The sequence below is a fragment of the Labeo rohita genome, chromosome 2 (genome assembly GCF_022985175.1).
Source record: "Labeo rohita strain BAU-BD-2019 chromosome 2, IGBB_LRoh.1.0, whole genome shotgun sequence".
NCBI lineage: Eukaryota > Metazoa > Chordata > Actinopteri > Cypriniformes > Cyprinidae > Labeo > Labeo rohita.
Genome location: NC_066870.1, coordinates 4778763 through 4791583, shown reverse-complemented (window position 1 = coordinate 4791583; position 12821 = coordinate 4778763). Strand labels below are relative to the sequence as shown.

The following is a 12821-nucleotide window of genomic DNA, read 5'->3' as shown; positions in this document are numbered from 1 at the left end:
TTGTTATAATCAAGGTTGTCATTGTTGTTTAACCCATCCGTCAAATGAGTGTTTTGCCCTGCCTGCCTCACTGCAATGTTTTGTACAAGGACAATAGATTTCAGTACGGTCTTTTGAAGTCATTGAGAGCTTTATTGTGATGGTGAGAATGAGATTGAGTTTTCAGCGTGTAACAGCAGCGGAAAGTTTAAAGCTTAAGAGATAGCTAAACTAAACAAATGTATTATACATCTATTATATCCTATATTTATACTGAAATACTGGTCCCAGAGTCTGATTGGTTGAGAGACGCTGATGTAAAGTCCAGTTTCTTTGTCTGGTGAGGATTTTTTAGACTTGTTTTGTAGGTTACATTGTCATGACCAGTTGAAGGCAACAATCGACATTCATTCCAGAATGGACCAAGTGTCTTTATGAATTTATGAGTCATTGAATTATTCACGCAGCAAATTAACTTGGTACATTATGTATTAGTGTTTTTATATAGTTTTATATTAGTAAATGTAGATTTGAACAGCTGAAATGTGAAGAACAAACACATTTTATAGGATTCTGTGATATTGCTCATTAAATAAGCATCTGTTCAAATTTTGCAATTGACATCCTTGAGTCATTGAATTATTCACTCAACCAATTCATTCGGTACGTTTTTATATAATAATATATATTCATTTTGTATTAGTAAATGTAGATTTGAACAGCTGAAATATGAAGAACAAACTCAGACGTTCAGACTGAAATGAGTGATCTGGTTAAAAAAAACAGATCTCAGCTACTCATTTGTAATGTTGGAAATCTGCAAGTGCTACATCCAGGAACAGCAAAAAGTTTGTGTTTACCCTCGGTTTTCACTCTTTGATGACAGTCTTCAGCATTAGCATTTCAGAATGACCAGAGCTATGTTTGCAATGCTGTGTGAGTGAATTGTACAGTCATATGACTTGTTTAAACAAAGTCACATGACTGTATGATACACATCAATGAATGTATTTGTTAAATTTGTTGCCATTATAGTTTGTGCAGTCATCATCAGGTGTGTATTTTAAGTTTTAATGCACATTTTGGCTTTCAACATTTTATCTGATATCCAAAAATGCACATAAAAGTACACTGATGGAAGGTTTTGTTTACTTAATAAATGTTTGACATCAGAAAGTTCGGTATGAATTGTTTATTTTATTTTAGAATTTATTTATTTTTGTCAACACATGCTCTTTTTGGACTAAGGATGAAGTTTTTCAGTTCTGAAAGTTACAGTAGTACATCAAATATGTGATTTCTCAAAATATGACCCATTTTTAAGATGCCCGCTGTTACATGTAGGTCACAGGTGTGGTGCAGAAATATCCTTCAAACACACCATTTATTAAAACCTGCGTCATTCCTTCTGCATGCTTTGCTTTAGTGGAATATACAGTACAGTGATAACCATTATGCATTTAATTTCCTGTGAGCCATTGCTGGAAAACAGAATAATATAAAAAACTGCAAAATTGCTGAAGATCAAGGTGTTCTCAGTCTTTTAAAAGGCAGACTGAGATGTATGGGTGAAGATGTATGAAATGAAATCTGTGGTTGTGTGTGAATGTATTGACACAGGAAAAGTGCAATGTCCTACATTTTATAGTTTGATTTCCCCAAGGATCTCTTTCATTTTCAAAGCATGAAATAAAAAGATTCAATCAGCGATGGCAAAATGTTGTACACTGGCTCATCTGTAATATTCGGTGATATTGCTCGTTAATTAAGCAGCTGTTGAAATGTTGCAATTGACATGCTTGGCGGTTCCAGCTCAAGCAAACGGCACAATGCTGCATTTCTCCCCGTCGAGTCAAAGCACACAAACCGCTTCATTTTATTTATCACGGACAGCCTTCTTATCTCAGACGAGTTCAACATGAAGCTGTTGCTTTAGTGTTGAGAATATTGGATTCTGAAATTAAAGATGACTCGCCTGATTTGGCTTGACATTGCGTCTTTTGTTTGTTTCAGATAAACATTTCATTTTGAGATTGAACAGCGTACAAGCTTATATGCAAACGTTACACACATGCAAAGAGGTCGGCTTGGTTTCTTTTGAGAACTCTCGATGTTAAAACTCTCAAGGTTGTTTTTTAATTAAAAGTGAACTAATGTGAACTGTAAATTTGCTCATTATCGGTACTGCTTTCGTTCAACCACTTGACAGAGTTAACCGTTTCATTCTGAATTGATATTAAACTACATTTTTTCATTTTTCTATAGGAAACTACAAACTAGCCACAATGCTGTCGTAGCTTTAGGTTGCTAGCCTGTTCTAGGTCAGAATAACCCACTTACAGTGTCTATACAACAATTTTTTGTTTCTAATCACCTTGAGAAGTAATAGAAAGTCTTAGGCTCAGGTTCAGTACTGAGGGTTTAGTGGTTGCATAAGCAAAAGCAATATTTTCAAGGTGATATCTCACCTGCTGTATTTTGAATTCATCTGTGTGAATTGAAATACAAGCTGTCAGGCTGTTCAGTGAGCCATCTTGCGTACAGAGGTAATAGAGACAATCACCCTTCAGTTTTGCAGGGACATTTCAAGAGGCACATTTGAAGTGGTCCTTGGAACTAGCTGGTAAAACAGCGATCAGTGTTATAAACCAGCTAATTATGAGAAATAGCTTATTCTTCTTCATGGGCCGCTCAGGGCCATTTCATGAGCGAATGCACTGTATGTTTTTTTCTTTTTAATCTGATCAGTGAAAAATGGTTAGATTAACCTTAACACGCTCACTGTTTTCAGCAAGGCTGTATTTATTTGATCAAAAATACAGTAGCAACAGGAATTTTATGAAAAATTATTGCAGTGTAAAGAAACTGTTTTCTATTTCTATGATGCAAATCTGAATTTTCAGCAGTCTTCATTGTCACGTGATCCTTCAGAAATAATTCTAATATGCTGATTTGCTGCTCAAGAAACATTTCACTGTTGAAAATAGTTGTGGTGCTTCCTATTTTTGTGGAAACTGGGATTCTTGAATAGATTTTTTTGTAACATTTTAATTTTTTTTAATGGTACTGTTGACCTATTCAGCACATCCTTGCTGAACAAAAGCATTAATTTCTTTTAAAAAATAGCACTGACCTCAAACTTTTGAACATTAGTGAACAAGATACAATAGCATGATGGTCCATATCTTTAATAATTGAAAAAAAAATAAACATTAAAATCACTAAATCATACAAAAAATAAATTTAATGTACCTTTTTTATGATTAACACATTCTAATTTCTGAATTCAAATTCATTTTAATTTTTTTACTGGGCAAAAAATCAAACTTTTGAAAAGAAAACATTAAGTTGTTTGACTAAAATATTATTCCTATTTAAAAAAAAAGTTTGAGAAGTGCAGAAACATACAAGACTAAATGGTCATGGAAAAGACATGTAAAAATCATTGAACTTAAATATAATATTCTTATTTATCTGCACATTCCATGTGTCTCTGTGTATAGCTAATGACTGAAATATTGTTTTTTTAGCATCTCCTAAAACAATACTACGCCCTAGTTCGTTTGGGGTGACCTCATTCAAGTCTCATGGATTATACTTCAATTTGATTTTAGACCAGTCCAATAAAAGAATCACTGCTGCTTTTAGGAAAGTCTCTTTATTTGCACACAGACAGATTTCAGCACTTAGTGTAGTGTGTTGACATTCAGTTTCTGCACACTCTGTGTGTTTTTGACTCAGTTCATCTGCATTATTGTCATCACTGCTGTAATGGCATTTCTGTTTCATAGCAGTAGTTTTGCAATTGCTCTCATAGCAATAAACTGTTTAAACTGGGAGATAGATAGAAAAACATTTAAGTGCATCATATTTTGTACATCACTGAGGTCAGATGAGATGGTCGGTACAGTAATTAAAGCTAACTGCTGTGCATTACTGTGTGTTCTCAAAATTTTGTTGTTGATATAAGCCAGAAGCATAATTTACAAACCCACTCTCAGACATTAAAGCACAAAGCCTCTCAAATCAGTCCGATTTATTCACTAATAATTAAATGGATTATTTTACATTTATAAAACCACCATGTGTGATTTTAGTTGTTCCTATATATTTTTTTTTTTACGCATTTAGAATAAATGTTAGTATGATAGTTATTGATAAATCATGATTTACTCACTCAAAAATTCATGCTTAGGCACAGTCAATGACTGAGTATTTTTCAGTCATTGAATCACAGTAATTTTCAAAAAAAAAAAAAGTGTCTATTTTAAGTGTATTTTTTTATTGCATATAGAAAATTATAGTTTTTGATTTGATGCTTTTTTGTTAATTTGGTCTAAAAGCAAGTAACACTTTGCATGGAAAAAAAGTATTTTTACTTAACTGAAAATTCTATTTTTTTATAACTAATTTATCTGTTCTTTACGGTGAAAAGCCCATCAGGCCAAAAAGCTGACCTACAATAAATACACTTTTGGCTCATGTCTAAAGAAAGTGTGGAATTAGCATGGAAAAAAATCTGTATTTCCAAAATATTACTGCATATTTGCTATTCTTCTCTCTGACTTGTTAACATCAGCTCAATCCCAGGGCTTTATTCTACTCTACTCTATTGAAATAGACCAGCACAGTTCAGAGTTCCCTAGTGGCTCCAAGCCAGACGGGAAGCTGTCCTGGGCAATCACATCCCTCCTGCTCCCCTCCACCAGACAGACGTCCCAGCAGCAGCAGCACCCTCACGTTACGGCTGCTCTGACCTAATGACTCACTGCATCATCAACTTCTGCATCAGATAACTAACAAACAACAGACTGTTCAGGATAAACAAGAGAAATGCACATTAAATACAAAGGACGAGTACACCTTATCAGTGTCTGTGAGTGAAACCCACATAATAATCTGCATATAAATCTAAAACAAAGTCTTTGATTGATGTATTTTCCTTTGTTGTAACAGTCTACAAAGTCTGCAGTTCACTTTGAATGCTTCAAAGACCAGTAACAGATGTGTCATCATTGCATGAGTTAACAAGAGCCTATTAAGCAGTGAAACTTGTCATGAAACACAGACTTGAAGTAGTCTTGAACAGCCATAGACTGATACTCTATAATGGCCAGACATATCAGGGAAATGATAAACTGATCTATTTTGGACTATTTTAAGATTATTGTCAGTGAATAACTCTGACCGCTAAGCTACCAGCTACTATGTCAATGCACAAATTCTTTTAGGGGTTCAAGCGTGTAAAGCTGAAACCTTATTGTAATTCTTAGAATGGCCATGGATCAGCGATCTCCACGCAAATCTGATCGTGCAGACCAAACCGTAAGTCGTAGAGACTTGAAACTTGGAGGGATGCTAGTACTCAGACCACCTACAACGTGACCAAGGCTCGCCCCAATCGGCCTGAGGGGGGCGCTACACTGCAGTAACACTGCAGTACAGTTCTTTGGACTGGAAAATGTTGAAATTTAGCCTTTGGGAGGCTATAATGGGGTTGTTGAGAAAGGGGGCCTGTCCAAATTTAGCCAAAATCCTATAAAGCCTAAACGAAAACTCAAAACTTCACAAAACCTGGTGAGCACATGCGACAGGTGATTCTAAACAAGCATGCAAAGTTTTAAGGAGATTGGACCACAGCTGGCGCTATAAACATAAAGAAAAACACACATAATATTTCTATGGTTAATTACCTGGATTTGCCAAAAATGCTTTTTTAAATTATTGATTTAGGTGGTTACAACCTTGCTAAATAATGTCTTTTTACATATGTGCTTAAATGCCTTAAAGCGCTTGAACCGTTGCTTGCTGCTATATTTTTCTTTTCTGTTTAACTTTATTGAATTTCCAGTTGATGTTGTGTTAAATAAATGTTTAATTGCAGCATAGTAGTGGGTATATGTGACCCTAGACAACAAAACCATGTCATAAGTGTACATTTCTCGAAATTGAGATTTTTACATCATCTGAAAGCTGAATAAATAAGCTTTCCATTGATGTATGATTGCTGTGATAGAACAATATTTGGCCGAGATACAACTATTTGAAAATCTGGAATCTGAGGGTGCAAAAAATTGAAATATTGAGAAAATCGCCTTTAAAGTTGTCCAAATAAAGTTTTTAACATTGCATATTACTAATCAGAAATTAAGTTTTGATATATTTACAGTAGGAATTTTACAAAATATCTTCATGGAACATGATTTTTACTTAATATCCTAATGATTTTTGGCATAAAACAAAAATCAATAATTTTGAGCCATACAATCTATTTTTGGCTATTGCTACAAAATATACCCCATTGACTTAAGCCTGGTTTTGTGGTCCAAGGTCACATATCTCATCACATGCATAATTTAAAGAAAAGTAAAAGTGTGACCAATTAAGCAAACGTGTAGTTATTTCTGAGTTTTATTGATATGCGTGCGCTATATTTAATATTATGTATTTTTATTACAATAATTATTGTTTAATAATAAATAAATATGTTAAAGTAAAAGTAAAAATGAGGTTCCCTAGTTGCTGTATGATGGTTTGCTTGGAATGGTTGTCAGGTCTTTTCCAGACAGTGCTGCTTCTTTGTTGCATTTTAATCAGTTCTTTATGTTTTATCCATTTTTGAGAGTCTAAAGCTGAATGTTTTCAGGTGCTTTAGAGGTTATAGAAATAAAGCATTGTTTTCGAATGTATTTTGACAAAAAATCTTCTGTGTTTGTGTTGATTGACAGGAGCTGGTTGGCAGTAGCCCTCCGCAGAGGAACTGGAAGGGAATCGCCATCGCTTTGCTGGTCATTCTGGTCATCTGCTCTCTGATCGTCACCTCTGTCATTCTGCTCTCACCGAGTACGTATTGCTGTCTGAATGCACCTCACATTTAATCAAGTCTTGATGTTCAAGTCTTAGAACAAAATGTAGTTGTGTCCACATTCCTCACTTGTGTATTTCTTCATAAAACTGCATTTGTTAGATCTGTGTGTACTGCAAAGCTCCCATGGTAAAATGCATATTTTCTTTGTTTACTAATCCATTTAGTTTTCTGGTCTAGATCAAAGCTATCCTTCTAATGAATAATGGGAGTGTAATGTAGGTTATGTCGAAATCTCATTGAGCAAATATTTTTAACAGTCATGTTTTTAGTCGTATAAGCATTTGGCAAAACATCACAGGTAGGTTTTGTGTGTTGTTTGCCATCCTATTAACTTCCCATATGAAAGATAAAACACAGTATTTCTAAACAAATGGGGGGAAAACCTGATTTGTCCTGAAAAAAAAAACAAAAAAAAACTAGCGAATCTCATGTCTTCTCTGGAGCGGTGATTTAAAATGCTTTAAATTAAGGCAAAATATGCTTTAAAATAGTTAAATATAAAGATATTTTGTTCTTTATTTGTTTATTTGTCATTTGTTCTTGCAACAGCTGTACTTTTGAGAACTAGGATTCAGTAATTTTCTTTGAATTTTAATTGTGACCTTGGACCACAAAACCGTAAGCGTCAATTTTATGAAAAGTTGAATAAATAAGCTTCCCATTGATTTATGATTTGTTAGGATAGAATAATATTTGGCTGAGATACAACTATTTGAAAATCTGGAATCTGAGGGTGCAAAAAAATATGAATATTGAGAAAATCACCTTTAAAGTTGTCCAAATGAAGTTCTTAGCAATGCATATTACTAATCAAAAATAGTAATCAAGAATTAAGTTTTGATATATTTACAGTAGGAATTTTACTAAATATATCCATGGAACTTGATCTTTACTTAATTTCCTAATGTTTTTTTGGCATAAAAGAAAAATCAATAATTTTGACCCATACATTGTATTTTTGGCTATTGCCACAAATATACCCCAGCGGCTTAAGACTGGTTTTGTGGTCCAGGGTCACATATTACCACCTTTATGTCAAACCTGTGTTATAATTTATTTAAAATATGTTTATTTTTATACTAAGTATACTTCAAATCACTTAAGACATACTGATATGAAATTATAATTAAACTTTATCTGGAGTATTTCTTTATTGCACAGTGTACATTCCTTAATAGTATGCTTAAAAATGGCTAATAACACTATTAATAAGGACTGATCTGTATGTAATATCAGTCTTTAAATGATACTTTAAAGTGTAAAGATACTTTAAGTGTACCTGAAGTATACTTGCAATAGTTCCACTTTAGCACAATCAAATATACTTCAGTATATCCTTTGTTGGACCTCGGCACAATTTCCGCACAGCTAAAGTGCATTAAGCACAAAATTAATTGCTCCAATTTAGCATATATCAGTGTAGTATACCAAAAGTACAACTGCAGCTTATTTTTATTAAGCACATAAATATGTAAATGTATTTGTAGTATAGTTAGTGTAGTGTAAGTGTAAATGTATTTCACATACATTACAATATGCTTTTTTGTGTGTCTGTGTTGAAACTGTGTTAATGTATTTTTATACACTTAGATCATTTAGTAACAGTGTAAAACTGTGTTATTAAATCAGGAGAGTGATAAAGATGCCAAGCAGCTGCTGCAGCCAAAATATCCCTGGTTCTGGGTTCAATTATAGTGATTTTCCAGGGTAATTAGTGTAGCATGTGTAATATGACTCTACTTTAACGCAAGAAGTGGGCCACCATGTTTCCCCAGAGTTCACTTAATATTTTTTTTTCAAACACGAGTGATAGAGTATGCATGCAAACATGGATCAATTGTTAAAGAGACTAAATTAAAAGTCGCCTCAAGGAATGAGTGAACTCATTTTTAACCCTCACCTTAATTGAGGGCGAGGCCTTTCCTTGTGTGGGGCTTGCACGAAGACATCCAAAAGTACCATACTACTCTACTGTTTGTTAATAGTTTTTATTTTTATTTTTGCAGTTTTATTCTTAGTTTTAGTGATTTTATTATGTGCTTGTCATTTTATTTTTTAATTAATAACAATAAATAGTATTAATTTTTTTAACATTTTTAAATTAATATTAATAAATTCATAAATAAATATTTGTATTTAGGTAGCTTTGTTTTTTTTTGTTTTTTTACTAGTTTTACATCTTCAACAGGCAATTTAATTTTTAAAGTTTTTTAAAGTTTGTTTTTAATCTAATATTTTTATTATTTATTTTTGTATTTCATTAATTATTTTATGTCAGCTTCATTTTAAGACAGCAAAATTTCCATCTACTTTACCCTAAACTAACTTAAGTTCAGCCTTAAATTTTTAAGTGAAATTAGCTATACAAGTGATTTCAACTTAAATTATTTTAAACTGACTTAAAAAAATTATTTGAGATAATAATGGTTAACTTAATGTGGTGAGTAAATGGAAAATCATATTGTACGTTGCCATGACTTATTAATCATATAATTTTTTTAGTAAATTACAGATTTACTTCAATTTATGTGTTTTTTTAAATAGTTTTAGTTTTAGCTAAGGATACCAATACTGTTAAAACCATATTTATTTAATTTGATGTTTGAAGAAATGAAATGTAATTCCACTTTGTCTTTCTTGCTTCTACTCTTTGAATCCCGCTGCGAAGTGTTAAACTCCTGAATGGAAGCTTGTTATGTAGGGAGACAAACTATGTGGGTGAGCGTAGTCGTCTAATAACAAAAAACCTCTGGGTGATTAGATCAATGTGAGGATCAATAAAGCTCTAAATAGAATGAGACACAATAGGGAGGCCCAGTCTCGCCCTGCACCTCGTGTCAGCTCTAGTAATTGGCTGTGGCCCTGTGGACCAGCGAGGGAGTTGTTTGCCGAAGCCAGATCTCATGGGAGACAAACCAGACAATATGGTGGGAGCTATGCATATATTTAAAAAGATACTGTTGTTGTTTTCACAATTTTGGTTTTTTGGTGCTCTCGCGGGGCCAGAGGAAGGCGGTTTATAATGAATTCCAGAGTTACTTTCAAAATTTGAAGTTTTCCGTCATTGAGGAAAACCTGAATACTATTGTTACAAACTCACAAACTTAAGCTTGAGAAGCAAATGCGCTGTGAATAATAAATCATGATCTGTAAACAGGAAAACTGGGGGCGATTACTGCATTTTTGATATTTTCCTACATAACTTCAAAAGTGCTTCAAATGCACCTTTCATTGTTTGATAGAGAAATGCATTATTGTGGCATCCTTACTGAATGAAAAGACAAGTACACGCCTGAAAAGAAAGGTGTCAGTTGGTGTACGTTTTACAAGAAAATACTATTTCTCAGTCTACTGTTGTTTACTACTATTTTTCAGTTTTTCTGGTTCAGAATTCCACAGTTTAATTAAATGTGTTACTTGCCATTTCTGTGAAATTTACTAGGAATTTCTGAGTGAAAGATGTTCTACTACTGTTGTTTTAGCCCTGAAATATGGAGGAGCTATTTCAGGTTTGCAGGTGCACACTAGGACAGTGGTTAGAAAACATGTTCAGCAGACAGACCATTAACAAACCAAAAACTTCAACTTGTATTGTTGAAAGTATTGTATGTATTGTTTTTAAATCAAAATGATTTATGTATTAAATGTATCTTAAAAGCAATTATCTAAACTTTAGTGTTCACTCATATATAAAGATGTACTTAAGCCGTACTTAAATATTTTTTTTAAAAAGGGGGTGAAATATTTAAAGTACAACTTAAATACGTCATTATATATAATTTCAGAATTATTTTTATTAGGGACCAAGCACCGAAGGTCCTAACTCAAACTCACAAGTGCCACCACTTGTCCAAAATTTCACTCATGTTTATGCTAATAACTTTTGAACCAAAATTTATTTTAAGGTGTCCTTGTTACATGTTACATGTACTTACTATTGTAACAACAATTATGACAAATTACATGCAAGTAACCCTAACCCAAACCCTAATCCTAAACAAACAGTAAGTACATGTACACTGACCAAAATTATAAACGCACTTTTGTTTTTGCCCCCATTTTTCATGAGCTGGACTCAAAGATCTAAGACTTTTTCTATGTACACAAAAGGTCTATTTCTCTCAAATATTGTTCACAAATTTGTCTAAATCTGTGTTAGTGAGCACTTCTCCTTTGCCGAGATAATCCATCCACCTCATAGGTGTGGCATATCAAGATGCTGATTAGACAGCATGATTATTGCACAGGTGTGCCTTAGGCTGGCCGCAATAAAAAGTCACTCTAAAATGTGCAGCTTTATCACACAGCACAATGCCACAGATGTGGCAAGTTTTGAGGGAGCGTGCAATTGGCATGTTGAGTGCAAGAATGTCCACCAGAGCTGTTGCCCGTGAATTAAATGTTCATTTCTCTACCATAAGCCGTCTCCAGAGAATTTGGCAGTACATTCAACCGGCCTCACAACCGCAGACCTTGTGTAACCACACCAGCCCAGGACCTACACATGCAGCATCTTCACTTCCAAGATCGTCTGAGACCAGCCACCCAGACAGCTGCTGCAACAATCGGTTTGCATAACCAAAGAATTTCTGCACAAACTGTCAGAAACTGTCTCAGGGAAGCTCATCTGCATGCTTGTCGTCCTCATCGGGGTCTTGACCTGACTGCAGTTCGTCGTCGTAACTGACTTGAGCGGGCAAATGCGCACATTCGATGGCGTCTGGCACTTTGAAGAGGTGTTCTCTTCATCAATGAATCCCCGTGCACATTTTACTGCACATTTTAGAGTGGCCTTTTATTGTGGCCAGCCTAAGGCACACCTGTGCAATAATCATGCTGTCTAATTAGCATCTTGATATGCCACACCTGTGAGGTGGATGGATTATCTCAGCAAAGGAGAAGTGCTCACTAACACAGATTTAGACAGATTTGTGAACAATATTTGAGAGAAATAGGCCTTTTGTGTACATAGAAAAAGTCTTAGATCTTTGAGTTCAGCTCATGAAAAATGGGGGCAAAAACAACAAGTGTTTGCGTTTATAAGTTTGGTCAGTGTAGTTAATTAACCTTTAATCATCCTTTGATCATGCTAATCTGAATGAACAAAATGTAAATATCGTGAGGTTTTTTATATTTTTAATAGTTCAAAAAACCTACTTTTCCAAACTCGTCTTAGATGGTTTGTCTGATTTTCACCAAATTTGGCTCAGATCATCTTCAGACCATGCTGGCAAAAAGTTGTGGAAAGAAAGTTGATTAGTCAAACCCTTCTTGAATAACATGTGAACGAATTTGACGAAGAACATGCAAAAATGGATGTGAGGCTAGATCTTCGCCATGGTTTGACATATTGACACCAAACTTTGTATGTATTATAATAACCATGACCTGAGGCTACCTGCACAGTTTCAGAGCAGCGCCACCTAGTGGCCTGGAGATGTGAAAAATGATTATTTTTGCTTAGAACCTCTGAATGGTTTGGCCAAAAATCACAAAACCGGTCTCTTTAGATTCAGTGCAGCATGCAAAGTCGACTCAATTTTCCCCTAGCAGCCATTTTGGGCGTCGGCCATTCTTAAGTTTGTCGTAAAATGCTATATTTTAGGAACGTATTGTTACAAAACATATGTATTTTCGGCACCATGCCCTGACAGTACTCAAAAGGTTTGGGGGCAGCACCACCTTGTGGCCAAAATTTATGAAGAAATTTCAAAAAATGCTAATAACATTTGACCAAATTGGCCAATTATAATGAAAGTGATCTCAGTATATTCTTTGGGTCATGCTGAGAACATACCAGTTTTGCCATAGTCAGACAAACTTTCTGTCCGCCATTTTTATTCATGTTGAGAACCTACTTTACCAAATTTGATTAACATATAATTCATATTCGTTATGGTGTCACATACAGTTTTGCGTGTTTCATTTTGAATTTAAGAAAACGTCAAGTGCAGTTAATTATTTGTCATGCTAT

The 12821-nt window shown here is 34.3% G+C and overlaps 1 protein-coding gene across 5 annotated transcripts in view; it reads left to right on the top strand.

Moving 5' to 3' along the window:
- Nucleotides 1-12821, top strand: part of dpp6b (dipeptidyl-peptidase 6b) — a 197956-nt gene that overhangs the window by 130773 nt on the left and 54362 nt on the right. For all 5 annotated transcript variants that reach the window (XM_051138230.1, XM_051138240.1, XM_051138222.1 and 2 more), the window contains one exon: nt 6708-6822. In XM_051138230.1, the coding sequence (XP_050994187.1) occupies nt 6708-6822 (115 nt within the window). The remainder of the gene's footprint in view (nt 1-6707; nt 6823-12821) is intronic.